At 45.2% G+C, this 14588-nt stretch overlaps 1 protein-coding gene across 1 annotated transcript in view; it reads right to left on the bottom strand.

The window, feature by feature from the left end:
* Nucleotides 1-14588, bottom strand: part of ZNF653 (zinc finger protein 653) — a 40491-nt gene that overhangs the window by 10021 nt on the left and 15882 nt on the right. Inside the window, exons 8-14 of the mRNA XM_067464023.1 lie at nucleotides 13773-13920; nucleotides 12167-12173; nucleotides 9227-9552; nucleotides 5139-5182; nucleotides 3632-3847; nucleotides 1798-2382; nucleotides 6-189 (exon numbers count right to left, since the gene is read on the bottom strand). Coding sequence (XP_067320124.1) covers nucleotides 6-189; nucleotides 1798-2382; nucleotides 3632-3847; nucleotides 5139-5182; nucleotides 9227-9552; nucleotides 12167-12173; nucleotides 13773-13920 — 1510 coding nt within the window. The remainder of the gene's footprint in view (nucleotides 1-5; nucleotides 190-1797; nucleotides 2383-3631; nucleotides 3848-5138; nucleotides 5183-9226; nucleotides 9553-12166; nucleotides 12174-13772; nucleotides 13921-14588) is intronic.

The raw sequence follows: 14588 nt of genomic DNA, 5'->3' as shown, positions 1-14588 counted from the left end.
CTCACTTTTCAGGTTCCTTGGGAATCTCATAGATAATGGATGACATGTTGCTGCCCTCAGTTTCATCTTCAGGCTCAGGCTCTTGTTCCAGCTCCTCATTGTCATGGCATGCTTCTGGGTCACAGGGTGTCTCTATTTCTGTTGGGGGCTGCGGTTCCTCTTTTTTGAGTTCAAAGAGCTCCTCATTTTCTGCCAACAATCACAAAACAAAATCACAACTTTGAATGCTGAAGCTCTCTGCATGGAGATTCCAGGGGCTTTACAAAGGTTGAAGTTTGGCATATGCAAATGCTACCCACAGGCAAATCTCTTTTTAAACAGCTTCCCCTGTAGGAACCAGGAAAGATGATCCACTTTCCAAAAAGATCAGAAACTCACAGGATTTATGGTTAGCCTTTTGAGCTTGGCCCTGATTAGCTCCACCTATTATAAATTCAAATCAATGAAAATGCAAAGCAGAAGGAAGCAACCACAACACCACTACAAAAAGTAGTGTACACCACCACCTTTTCATATGAAAGCTGTGATTGTGGCAGAAAAACCACAATTAGCTTCCGAGCACAATTCAAAGTGTTGGTTTTAACCTACAAAACCCTATACAGTTCCGGCCCAGTTTACCTGTCCGAATGTATTCTCCCCTATGAACCTTCCAGTGTGTGAAGATCATCTGGAGAGGCCCTGCTCTCGGTCCTGCCATCTTCACAATCGCATTTGGTGGGAACGAGAGACAGGACCTTTTCTGTGGTGGCCCCCCCAGCTATGGAATTCCCTCCAGAATGAAATTAGATCTGCCCCCTCCCTCCTGACCTTTAGGAAGCTAGTGAAAACCTGGCTGTGGAACAAGACCTTTGCAGAATGATGGGTGAGACTGGTAATCAACCAAAGTATTGACCACAATACATGGACTGAACAGACTGAGTTGGACATGTTTTTTTTTATCTTGGCGAACGGCTTTTATGTATTTATTTTATATGTATTTGTTAATTTACTGTTGATATATGTTGTTTTAGATTTTTACTGTTTAGCATTGAATTCTTGCTGTCAGCGGGTCTAAGTTCCTCTACAGGACTCTTCTCTACATAAGTAGAGAAGATTGGGATATAAAAGTTTTAAATATAATAATATAATATATAATAAACACATCGTCCCCTGGGACCACAGAAAGACTACATGAAGTTACACTGCCAAAGAAAGTTCTTTTCTCTCTCTCAGAACAGATAGCTAATAATAATCTACTAACTGGTGCACTAACCGCAATATCTTTCTTCCACTTTTCATGTGCTGAATATACAGTTCCAGAACACCCTTTTTGTTTTTGAAAGTCCATTTCATACAATTATATTCTTCCTAACAAATATACTTACAAAAGCAGAATTCTACTATGAATGCTTCACAAGAAATTGCTGGTTATTTTGTAGCCTGGTTCCTAGAGAAGGATTTTGTTCCTTCAAGACTCAGAAGATGGTGAGAGAAAATAATGAAGTGCTCTCCAGTTCTGTTCATAATAGGATACTGGTTTTACCTGTGTTAAACCTACTTACAGACAAGGCAACAGCAGCTGTTACTTCAGCAGAAACAGGAGATATACGCATATGCCCATCCCTACAGTGTGGGATATTTCACTAGTTCTGGAGCTGCAGAGCCAAGAAACCATTCAGCCCTCCCTGGTTGGCAGCAGGAATTGCCACTTTTGGGTACACAATAGCAAATTACATCTAGCAATTTAAGGGGGAATGACATCAGAACCCAGAGCTGTGCCACTTGAAAAGAGACAGCCAGGTGTATGGTAGAGATTACCTTTTTTGATTTCGATGTATTCCATGCTCTCCATGCTACTGGGCTGTCCACTCTCAGGCTCTGCCTGAGTATAAGCTGCCACACCCTCAATCATGGCACAAGGCAGTTCCTCTCCTCCTGTGCTGGTGACGTTCAGCTGGATTCCCTCGGCCGTGAGGGCATCGTAGCCAGGCCCAGCAATGATGATGACCTGTGAGCCTTGCACCATGCCCTGCACAGGGCAGTTAGCCACCACCTCACCAAGAGTCTCTTGTGTAACATTCTCAAACAGAGTCCCATGGCCTGTGCTCATCTGCATGGGCACTGGCACGCATACCACAGTTTCCATAGTTTCTGGGCCATTCAGGGGTGAATTGTGGTCCCCATTAGCACCCTGTTCTGCCGTCAGGTTCTCAATATGGTGCTCAAAGGGAATGTGGATACCGTCCTGAGTAATGAGCCCACTGGCACTCCCGCCTTCGGTGTTTGCTGGTGGTGCCAATGGCTGCTGGGTCTGGATCTTATGGCTCTCATGTTGTTCCTCTGCGTCAGAGCCGGAGCTGTCCTCTGAAGAATCGGAGCTTCCAGCCGCTGTCCCATTGGCAACTGCAAAGGGCAAACAAAGGGAAAACATCAGCAGAGATCTTCTTACTTAAGACAAAGCAGATCAAAACCTACTGCTTTGTTCCCCAGCAGCCTAATCTGCACTGATGCCACTGCCCAGGATTATGCAAATGTCAGCAAAGCAAACAAGCAACTCTTTTTTAAAAACATCTACAAAACTGTAACTACAGGGTGCGGCAGCATAACTTCCTTTTTTAAAATGCGTGCCATTCAGTCGGTTGAAGACGTAGCGGAGCACTAGTGGTCTCATTCGAGAGGCGGGAGTATGAAGTTTTGTCCTGACACAGTTCAGTCGCCATCATGTGTTGGAACAGTGAGGAATGTGCTTTTGCCGTTGAGGCCTACTTTTCGAGCGGATTTGGAGTGACCGGCCCACTCTCCAGATTTAGCCCCTTGTGATATTTTTCTATGGGGTTTTTTGAAATCCCGTGTTTATGTGAACCATCCAAGGACCCTGCAAGATTTGAAGACGAACATCCAGGAAGAAATTGCCAACATAACGCCTGCTATGCTGACAAGAGTCATGACAAACGTCAGAAATCGGTTTACTCAGTGTATGGAGAATGGGGGACGTCACCTACCTAATTTGATCTTCAAAACTATGTAAAACAAAACTTTAGGTATGCACCTACATGATAAAAAAATAAAAAATTCTGATTCATATAATGGGTTTTATTGAGTTTTGAAAAAAGGAAGTTATGCTGTCTGACCCTTTACTATTGTTGAGACATATTTTTATGGGGATTCTCCTCAAATATCTCACAAACATTAAATCGGGGTGGGCACAGTTAGTGCAACTGAGGGTGCCAATCCAACTAGCAGAGAATCTTACTGAGAAAAGGTGATTAGAATGCAACCAATGTTCTACTTTGTCACTTAACACTGTTCTCAAGTAAACCCATGCAATAATAATCTGTTCTGGATACATACCACACATCCTCTATCTGTAAGAATCATAATCTAAATCAACAAATCAGGATACACTTCTTGCAAACAGAAAAAAAATCCCATCACATCACTACATACTTCAGTAGTGATAAGGGTAAAATCAGTATAAGAAAAATAACTGAAGTTTTATCAGGTCTTGAGGTGAGAGGGTCAGTGACTCTTTTAAGGTAACCTCTCCCCGATAGACTCTCATCAAGAGGTGATCTCTCTGCACTTCCTGAGGTTGACATTGCTGTGTGAATGTGCTTTCCCTACAAAATGTTCTAGATTTCTACATACTCACCATTGTCACACTCATTCTCAGAATCGCTGAGGGGCTTAAGAGGGGAGTGGAGGTCCTGGAAATAGCGGTGTCCTGCTTCGCACTGCCACACAGCTGTAGTGTACATCCCAAAGGTGGGGTCCAACTCTGAGAGGTGGGGCTCATAGGGGCAGCGGTTCTTATGGTCTTCATACCAGATCACAGTGTTTTTAAGGCAGTTCACATTCCGCCTTCTTCCTTAGGACATGGGACAACGGGGGAAGAAGAGAAGAACTGGAGTTTGAGAAGCACATAATTAAAAGATTAAAAATGGTCACAAAGATCTTAATGCAGGACAAATCATTCATATAAAATCTTTTAAATAAATTTACATTCATGCATTTTAAATGTATGAAAAGCAATAAGTATCATTAATTAAAACAGTCTAGCTGAAATAATGTATTATTTATTTACGACATTTATATGCCGCCCTTCTCACCCAGAAGGGGGCTCAGAGCAGCATACAAGGTATATATTACATACAATATATTATATTATTAGCATAGTACAATATCAGTATTAAACATTGCTATATTGCACCATACCACTATATGTAATATTATTAGTAAATAAAATATTTTGTATTTTGTAAATTAAATAAAACATCTACAAAAATGTTGATAATGGAAAGCCCACCGAATGAACACAAAGCTTTTACAAAAAGGAATACACTACTATTCAAACTACCTCAAAATCAATGTATTGCAATAACCCAGTGATATGACACTTGGAGATGCTGCTATGAATTCTTTCCATGCTGTCAGAATCAGTGCACAAGCAAATATGTTCTCTATTTTTCTTGGAACATTCATCAACTTTGGGTCCACATGGCCAGCTAGAAGAATACCTTTGCCATGATCATACTGACTGCATCTTTCAAGATGTAAACACGAGCATTCATTGGACCATTTCCAATAGCCACCAGAATCTGTACAGCACACACAGAATCATAGAATCAAAGAGTTGGAAGAGACCTCATGGGCCATCCAGTCCAACCCCCTGCCAAGAAGCAGGAATATTGCATTCAAATCACCCCTGACAAATGGCCATCCAGCCTCTGCTTAAAAGCTTCCAAAGAGTGATACCAATTCTTTGTATATGATACAATATATGATAAATGAGGCTACATGTTTCATGACGCTAAAAGGGTCATTTATTAGTTTCTAGAATGGAGGAAGGCCTACAAGATCTCTAACAACACAATTCTGTTTCAGTATTTAGAAACAAGTCAAACCAAATTTAGTCTGATTTACTCTGCAGAGAACTACTATCAAACTGTAAGTCACTCTGATCTTAGTGGAAGGGAAAAATCCTCCCTATACAAAACTTACATTTTGAATGCCAGTTTAGGATTTGCAATTCTCCAATATTATCAGAAATCCTTGATCTAGATCACCATGCAGGCTGCCCTTTCTAGTCTTTGTACAGAAAAACATTCAGAAACATCACACATCATTCCAGACTTATCAATAAAAATATATGTACTTACTTTTCTTTCGCTGTGGCTCATATGGCATCTGTTCCCATGGTTTTCTGTAAGTAAAAACAGCAGTTTTATTATTGTATCCCACTTTTCTCCAAGCAGAGGATTCAAGATGGTGCATATTATGGCATTAATTAGACCCCTAGGGACAGATGTAATGGTTTTCCTGCCAAAAGAGATATAACGCAAATAGGCAAAGATGTTTTATACAAAGGGGCATTATTCTTCCAAGTAGTGGCAACTAATTAGTAGCAAATCTACTTCAAGGTCTAAATATAAGTTTTAAAGAAGCTTTCCAAGTTGCCAAACTGAACTAGCACCCTGGATAGTTCCTTCCAAGCAAACATGAAGCTGGCATGGATTCACTACCCCACTGACATAAGGGTTACTGGAGGGGTTTTGATTATGGGAAGCTGTAGTTCACCTGCATCCAGAGAGCGCTGAACCCAGCTGATGGCAGATCTGTACTAAACTTGGCACATAGATTCAATATGGCCAACTATGAATACTGGTGGAGCTCACCCCGCTCCCCATATTCGAACTGCCAACCTTTCGGTTAAGCAAGTTCAGCAACCCAGCAGTTTACCCCACTACGCCACCGGAGGCTCCCTAGTAATATATAATACTAATATTGTGTTATGCTAATAATATAATAGATTGTATAGACATATAATATTTATAATTATACTAGCTGTCCCCCTGCCATGCATTGCTATGGACCAGTCTATGTATATGTGTTTTGTAGAGCAATAGAACCAAACGTGGCACACAGGAATCCCATGACCAGCAGAAAATACTAGAAGGGTTTGGTGTGCATTGACTTTGAGTTTGGGAGTTGTAGTTCATCTACATCCAGAGAGCACTGTGGACTCAAACAATGGTGGATCTGGACCAAACTTGGCACAAATATTCCATATGCTCATATATGAACACAGTTAGAGTTTGGGGGAAGTAGACCTTGACATTTGGGATTTGTAGTTGCTGGGATTTATAGTTCACCTACAATCAAAGACAGAATTGCAGCAAACTTCCCACACTAAACCCCCATGACCAAGAGAAAATACTTAAGGCTATCCAGTCCAACTTTCTTCACCAGGGCAAGAAAACGTAATCAAAGCCCTCCTGACAAAGAGCCATCCAACCATAGATATAAAGGTAATGGTAAAGGTTTTCCCCTGACATTAAGTCCAGTCATGTCTGACTCTGGGGTGTGGTGCTCACCTCCATTTCTAAGCCGAAGAGCCAGCGTTGTCCATAGACATCTCCAAGGTCATGTGGCTGGCATGACTGCATGGAACGCCGTTACCTTCCCGCCAGAGCGGTACCTATTGATCTACTCACATTTGCATGTTTTCGAACTGCTAGGTTGGCAGAAGCTAGAGGTGACAGCGGAAGTTCATGCCGCTCTCTGAAATTGAACCTGTGACCTTTCGGTCAACAAGCTCAGCAGCTCAGCGCTTTAACCCACTGAGCCACCAGGGGCTCCGGTAGCCATAGTTATAGATAGATATATATGATTCACACACACACACAAATATCGTATCAGACTGGGAAGGGACCCCTAAAGAAGAACAATTATATATTGAATGTATTGTCGAAGGCTTTCATGGCCGGAATCACTGGGTTGTTGTAGGTTGTTTTTTTTTTCCGGGTTATATGGCCATGGTCTAGAGGCATTCTCTCCTGACGTTTTGCCTGCAACTATGGCAAACATCCTCAGAGGCAGTGAGGTCTGTTGGAACTAGGAAAAAGGGTTTATATATCTGTGGAATGACCAAGGTGAGACAAAGGACTCTTGTCTGCTAGAGCTAGGTGTGAATGTTTCAACTGATCACCTTGATTGGCCACGGTAGTCCATGCTCTGGTTAAATCCCGTATAGACTACTGCAACGCTCTCTACGTGGGGTTGCCTCTGAAGACTGCTCGGAAGCTTCAAATGGTCCAACGATCGGCAGCCAGGATGCTAACAGGAGCGGCACTCAGGGAGCATACTACTCCTCTGTTGCGCCAGCTCCACTGGCTGCCAATTTGCTACCGGGCACAATTTGAAGTGCTGGCTTTAGCCTTTAAAGCCCTAAACGGTTCTGGCCCGACCTACCTGTCCAAACGCATCTCCTCCTATGAACCAGTTAGGACGTTAAGATCGTCTGGGGAGGCCCTGCTCTCGGCCCCGCCGGCTTCACAAGCACGCCTGGCGGGGACGAGAGACAGGGCCTTCTCAGTAGTGGCCCCTCGGCTGTGGAACGCCCTTCCTACAGACATCAGATTTGCCCCCTCCTTACTGGCGTTCCGGAAGAGTGTGAAGACCTGGCTTTTTGAACAAGCTTTCAACTAAGCAGTGCAATTGATTGATTACTGGAATATGGATTAATGGACAATGAGATTGGATGCTGATTCTACTGATGAGACGTGATGGATTGTTATTTTGCTGTATTATTGTATTGATGTTTTGATGTTAATTAATTGGTATTACCATTTTAAATGACTAATGATTTTGTATTGTGTTGTTGATACTGGTTGTTAACCGCTCTGAGTCACCTGAGGGCTGAGAAGAGCAGTATACAAGTGAAGTAAATAAATAATAAATAATGGCCTGACAGTGCCTGGAGCAAACTTTTGTTGAGAGGTGATTAGATGTCCTTGTTTGTTACTTCTCTGTTGTGCTGTTGTAATTTTTGAGTTTATATGTTGCATGTCCCAGAGTAGGCAAACAGGACACTCTCCACATCAACACTGACAAAGAAACAACAAGAAATACTGTTTACCCACAAGCATAAAGGCATTGCATACATTAGGGCGAACAAATTGAAACTGAATCCAGACAAGACAGAGGTACTCCTAGTTAGTCGAAAGGCCGAACAGGGTATAGGGTTACAGCCTGTGTTGGATGGGGTCGCACTCCCCCTGAAAACGCAGGTGCGCAGCTTGGGTGTGATCCTGGACTCATCGCTGAGCCTGGAACCCCAGGTTTCGGCGGTGACCAGGGGAGCATTCGCACAGTTAAAGCTTGTGCACCAGCTGCGCCCGTACCTTGGGAAGTCTGACTTGGCCACGGTAGTTCATGTTCTGGTTACATCCCATCTAGACTACTGTAATGCTCTCTACGTGGGGTTGCCTTTGAAGACGGCTCGGAAGCTCCAGCTAGTCCAACGCTCGGCAGCCATGATACTAACAGGAGCGGAGCGCAGGGAGCATACAACTCCTCTGCTGCACCAGCTCCACTGGCTGCTGATCTGCTACCGGGCTCAATTCAAAGTGCTGGCGTTGGCCTATAAAGCTCTAAACGGTTCGGGCCCAAGCTACCTATCCGAACGTATCTCTGCCTATGAACCCAGCAGGACTCTAAGATCTTCTGGGGAGGCCCTGCTCTCGATCCCGCCTGCATCACAAGCACGGCTGGCGGGGACGAGGGACAGGGCCTTCTCTGTGGTGGCCCCTCAGCTGTGGAACGCCCTTCCCATGGATATTAGATCAGCTCCTACGTTAATGGTGTTTCAAAAAAAACTAAAAACCTGGCTGTTTGAACAGGCATTTGGATAAACAGTGCAATGAATACGATGAATATAGGAACGAAATTATAGACGACGAATTGGATCACGATTCTAGTTACGAGACGTTAATGTGTTGTTATTGATGTGTCATTACTTTGTATATTATGCTCTTAATGGTTTTTAAATTGTATATTGTTATGATTGTCTTTTTGCTCTTGTTGTGAATCGCGTTGAGTCGCCTATAGGCTGAGAAAGTAAAGTAAATAACTAAATAAATAAATTAGAAACCAACACTTTCTCGTTATTTTCCAGACCACCAGACGCGTCGCAGGGGGCGACTAGTAAATAAATAAAGTGTTTAAAGCCACAGGCAATGCGGGCGCTGTTGCCCGTTTTTGGTCAAAAAATATTGCGCTGCTTGTGCTCCCTGTACTTTATCAGTGTTATACAGTACTTTTGATTTATGCGATGCTTTTGACACGAAATGAATGAATGAATGAATGAACCCTCGTGCAAGTGGGCTGTTTGTGACTCGGGGGCTGTTTGTGTCATGGTGCCCTTAGCCTCTGATCTGCCCTGCTCCCCCCTGCTCGCCCTCCTCACCCTCGGCGCCCGGCCCGCTGCTCCCGCTCCAGCTCCAGCAAATAGGCGGCCAGCTTGGCGTCGCTCCATCCGCTCCGCTGCCGGAGGTCCACCCAGGGCCCGTGCGACTCGCCCAGGTAGACCCGCCGCACGTCGTACTTCTTGCGCGACTCGAGGCGGCGCCGCACCCGGTCGGACTCCGTCAGCCGCGGCCTCCCCCTCGCCTTGCGGCCGCCGCGGCCTTTCCGCCCTCCGCCGGGCGCCGACTCCCCGTCCCCATTCCTTCCAACCTCCTCCTCCTCCTCTTCCTCCTCCTCCTCCTCGTCCTCTCCTTCTTCTTCCTCAGGCTCGCCGTGCGCCGAGTCCCCCATTCCCCGCCCGGTAACCAGGCAACGCACTCTCACCGATGGAGGAGGCCCGTCAAAGGAGGAAGGGAAAGGGGGCGGCGCGCGCTGGTGACGTCACGCGCGGCGTCGCCTCGGTGACGCACACCCGCTTCCGGGTTTCTCCTGACGCGTTCCAGCGTTCTAAACTAGGCCTCTCCAGCCGCTGAGGACTCCAACTCCCAGAATTCCTGCCCCTTGAACGAAATGGCGAGGTTTTCTGGGAATTGTTGTTGTTGTTCATTCGCTCAGTCGTCTCCGACTCTTCGTGACCTCATGGACCAGCCCACGCCAGAGCTCCCTGTCGGCCGTCACCACCCCCAGCTCCTTCAAGGTCAGTCCAGTCACTTCAAGGATGCCATCCATTCACCTTGCCCTTGGTCGGCCCCTCTTCCTTTTGCCTTCCACCTTCCCCAGCATAATTGTCTTCTCCAGGCTTTGCTGTCTCCTCATGATGTGGCATAAGTACTTCAACTTTGTCTCTAGTTTCCTTCCCTTCAATGAGCAGCCGGGCTTTATTTCCTGGAGGATGGACTGGTTGGATCTTCTCGCAATCCAAGGCACTCTCAGGACTTTCCTCCAACACCACAGTTCAAAAGCATCGATCTTCCTTCGCTCAGCCTTCCCTAAGGTCCAGCTCTCACATCCATAGGTGACTACAGGGAATACCATCGCTTTGACTAGGCAGATCTTTGTTAAGGTCTCCTTAAGTCTGAAACTACTTGAAGGCACACAACAGTTTATGACGGGGCCTGGGTAAATGATCTTGGACGACCACATCTAGCCCACAGGTCTTAGTTTGGGGACCCCTGGCCTATAGCATAATTCCTTGGTTGTCCACAAACCAAGTGGTAACTAGTACTAAACCAGTGTAGTTGTTGTTCATTCGTTCAGTCGTCTCCGACTCTTCGTGACTTCATGGACCAGCCCACGCCAGAGCTCCCTGTCGGCCGTCACCACCCCCAGCTCCTTCAAGGTCAGTCCAGTCACTTCAAGGATGCCATCCATGCATCTTGCCCTCGGTCGGCCCCTCTTCCTTTTGCCTTCCATTTTCCCCAGCATCATTGTCTTCTCTAGGCTTTGCTGTCTCCTCATGATGTGGCCAAAGTACTTCAATTTCTGGGAATTGGAGGCCTGCAAAGTAGACCACTTTCATAAACATGAGGACAAGAGTGCCTTCAAATCGTCTGTCCAGGTTCATAGGGTTTTTCTCAGGCAAGGAGCACTGAGGTCCCTTCCACACAGCTGTATAAGATCCCACATTATCTGCTTTGAACTGGATGATAATAGCAGTGTGGACACAGAACCTTTATTTATTTATTTATTTGGTTTACTTTTACCCCGCCCTTCTCACCCCGAAGGGGACTCAGGGCGGCTTACACATCCAAGGCACAATTCGATGCCCGTAACATACAGCAACAATAAAACAAATCACACAATTTAACAATCAACAACAATACATTCAGAGGTAGCCCTAGGTAATTTTCAATGGTAAGCAAACAGTATTTTGGCGCCCCCCCACCCACCAATCACTGATATATATTTTCTGTTCGTCGTGGGAGTTTTGTTGCCATATTTGGTTCAATTCCATCATTTGTAGAGATCAGAATGCTCTTTGATTTTAGGTGAACTATACATCCCAGTAACTACAACTTGCATATGTCAAAATCTGTTTTCCCCCAAGAGCGCCTCAAGAGCGCCCCTGGGCAAAATCAACTATACTGCAAACGCTTACTTTGCGTAATGGCTTGAGCCGCCCCTGAATACATTACATCTATACCCGTTAAAACCAATAAAAGTTTCATACAAACCGATACAAACCAATTACTCCTTATTGCCGGTCAATGTTCGCTATCTCATAGTTCAGAGTTTCCTTCCACATTTATCCGTCCTGCCGGTCCTGTTTGTCTGGTTGTCCTTACCTAGTCAGCAGATTGCCCGAAGGCCTGGTCCCACAACCACGCCTTTACCCTCCTCCTGAAAGACAAGAGTGATGTCGACACCCTGATATCCACTGGGAGTGAGTTCCACAGGTGAGGGGCCACCACTGAGAAGGCCCTGCTCCTTGTCCCCACCAGCCTCACTTGGCAAAGCGGTGGGGTCGAGAGCAGGGCCCCCTCATTGTTGCTCATTCGTTCAGTCGTCTCCGACTCTTCGTGACCTCATGGATCAGCCCACGCCAGAGCTCCCTGTCGGCCATCACCACCCCCAGGGCCCCCTCAGATGATCTTAAATTCCGTGGTGGGACGTAGAGGGAGATACGTTCGGACAGATACGCTGGACCGGAACCGTTCATGGTTTTGTAGGTCAAAACCAGCACCTTGAATTGGGCTCGGAACTGAACCGGCAGCCAGTGGAGCTGACACAGCAGAGGGGTGGTGTGCTCTCTGTATGTCGCCCCGGTGAGCAGCCTGGACCTTTCCACACAGCTGTATAAAATCCTACATTATCTGCTTTGAAAAGAAGCACTGCCTGAACATCAAGCAAAAAGTGGGTGCTAGAAACAATATCATACGAAAGCTAACTGGCACAACCTGGGGATCACAACCAGACACAGTGAAGGCATCTGCTCTTGCACTATGCTACTCTGCTGCTGAGTATGCATGCCCAGTGTGGAACACATCTCACCACGCTATAACTGTGGATGTGGCTCTTAATGAGACATGCCGCATTATCACGGGGTGTCTGTGCCCTACACCACTGGAGAAATTACACTGCTTAGCCGGTATTACACCACCTGACATCCGTTGGGAAGTAGCAGCCAATAGTGAAAGGACCAAGGCAGTGACATCTCCAGCTCATCCCCTGTTTGGTTATCAGCCAGCACGTCAACGACTTAAATCTAGAAATAGTTTTCTAAGATCTACAGAGACACTCGCTGGAACACCTCAGCAAGCAAGAGTCTAAAAGTGGCAGGCTCAAACCCAGAACCTCAACCAATGGCTGATATCAAATGAGAGACTCCCCCCTGGGCACACAAAACTGGGTGACATGGAAGGCGCTGAACAGACTGCGCTCTGGCACCACGAGATGCAGAGCCAACCTCAAGAAATGGGGTTACAAAGTGGAATACACGACATGCGAGTGTGGAGAGGAGCAAACCACTGACCACCTGCTGCAATGCACCCTTAGCCCTGCCACATGCACAATGGAGGACCTCCTTGCGGCAACATCAGAGGCACTCCAAGTGGCCAGATACTGGTCAAAGGACATTTAATCAACTACCAAGCTTGCAAACAAAGTGTTTTGTTTGTTTGTTTGTTAATAAATGCAATACAACTGTTTTGGTTTGCTCCTGACACGATAAATAAATAAATACCTTGAAGAAGATATTCTGTTACAATCCAGAAAATGAAGCTTGAACATTTTAGCAATTATGAATGTATAGTATCATTTCATGAGTTTTCTGAGTTTTGTACTTGCTTATTTAGTGTTTGAAATTTAATTTCACATAGATATACAAGACATGTGAGATTTATTATTCCAGCAGTTTTAATACAAAGACCCATTTTCCACCTTTAATAGTGCAACTGCAAGGCTGGAACCAAAGCAGCATATCAGAGAAACATATCGCAAATTTTCTTCCCCAGCACTTACCAGCTTTACAGGCAAAAGCTTGCAGGAAAAATAATCATTAATCCCAGCTCAGTTTTAAGGGGAACAAATCTCAGTTCTTTTAGCTGTGAAGACAGCAATGGTAGGCTACAGAAGGATAGTTGTCAAATATTTAAAAAGCAGACAGAACTGCAACAGTAGTTGTATTCATGAGAAAGTGATGCAAAATAGAAAGCAGGGGGAAAAGCTATCACCTCAGACAACCCAGAGAATAGCAAAGGTGAAAATGTTGTGTACTGAATTCTTGTAATTTTGCTGGCATTAAAGAGGCTCTGCTGGTGCCAGCTAATCTGTAAACAGTCAATATTTAAGTCCTGCTTTTGAGAAAAGACATGCCTTGTTTGTGAAAGCAGATTTTTTTGATGCCCCACACTCTGTTAGAATTCAACCTCAAATGACCTAGATCAGCTGGGGAAAGTATTGCACTAACCACGAACTTAAAATACAGTCATTATGTTCTATTCAATAATTTTTATTCCACCATCCAAACTGCTTAAAACTCCTGTTTGAGGCGCTGAGCTTGTGCCATCTCCTCTTCTCTGTTATCATCCGAGTCAGGGCTTGATTGCAGCTCCCGAGGCCCCGGCGTTAGGCGGAACACAACCGGTATCTGGCGCAAAATCGGGTTTGTCTCCTGAAGGCCGACAATCCATTTTGCCAAGGTGGCCTGATCTCCTGCCCCTGCCATACACATGGCAAATACAGGGCCCTCCTCAACTATGAGAGGAAGCACAAGAAACAACATTGTTTTCAGGTCAAAAAACACAAACCCAACCCCACACAACAAAACCAAAGTAGCCCAACAAGAATCACATTTAAAAAGGTGTGAATGTTTCAACTGACCACCTTGATTAGCATACAATGGGCTGACTGTGCCTGGAGCAAACTTTTGTTGAGAGGTATTTAGATGTCCCTGCCTGCTTCCTCTCTGTTGTTGTGCTGTTGCAATTTTAGCAGAGCACCTGATGAACCAACCTGGACACAGCATTTTATTTGAGAACACAGAAATGCTGGACCATTCTCACTACCACCATGTCAGACTACACAGAGAAGCCATTGAAATACACAAGCATGTGGACAATTTCAACAGAAAGGAGGAAACCATGAAAATGAACAAAATCTGGCTACCAGTATTAAAAAAAAACTCTAAAATTGCAACAGCACAACAACAGAGAGGAAGCAGGCAGGGACATCTAATTACCTCTCAACAAATGTTTGCTCCAGGCACAGTCAGCCCATTGTATGCTAATCAAGGTGGTCAGTTGAAACATTCACACCTAGCTCCAGCAGACAAGAGTCCTTTGTCCCACCCTGGTCATTCCACAGATATATAAACCCATTTTCCTAGTTCCAACAGACCTCACTACCTCTGGGAATGCTTGCCA

This window comes from Anolis sagrei, chromosome 2 (assembly GCF_037176765.1).
Source record: "Anolis sagrei isolate rAnoSag1 chromosome 2, rAnoSag1.mat, whole genome shotgun sequence".
In the NCBI taxonomy this organism is placed as follows: Eukaryota; Metazoa; Chordata; class Lepidosauria; order Squamata; family Dactyloidae; genus Anolis; species Anolis sagrei.
The sequence above is the reverse complement of the archived record's forward strand: the minus strand, read 5'-3'. Positions and strand labels throughout refer to the sequence as shown.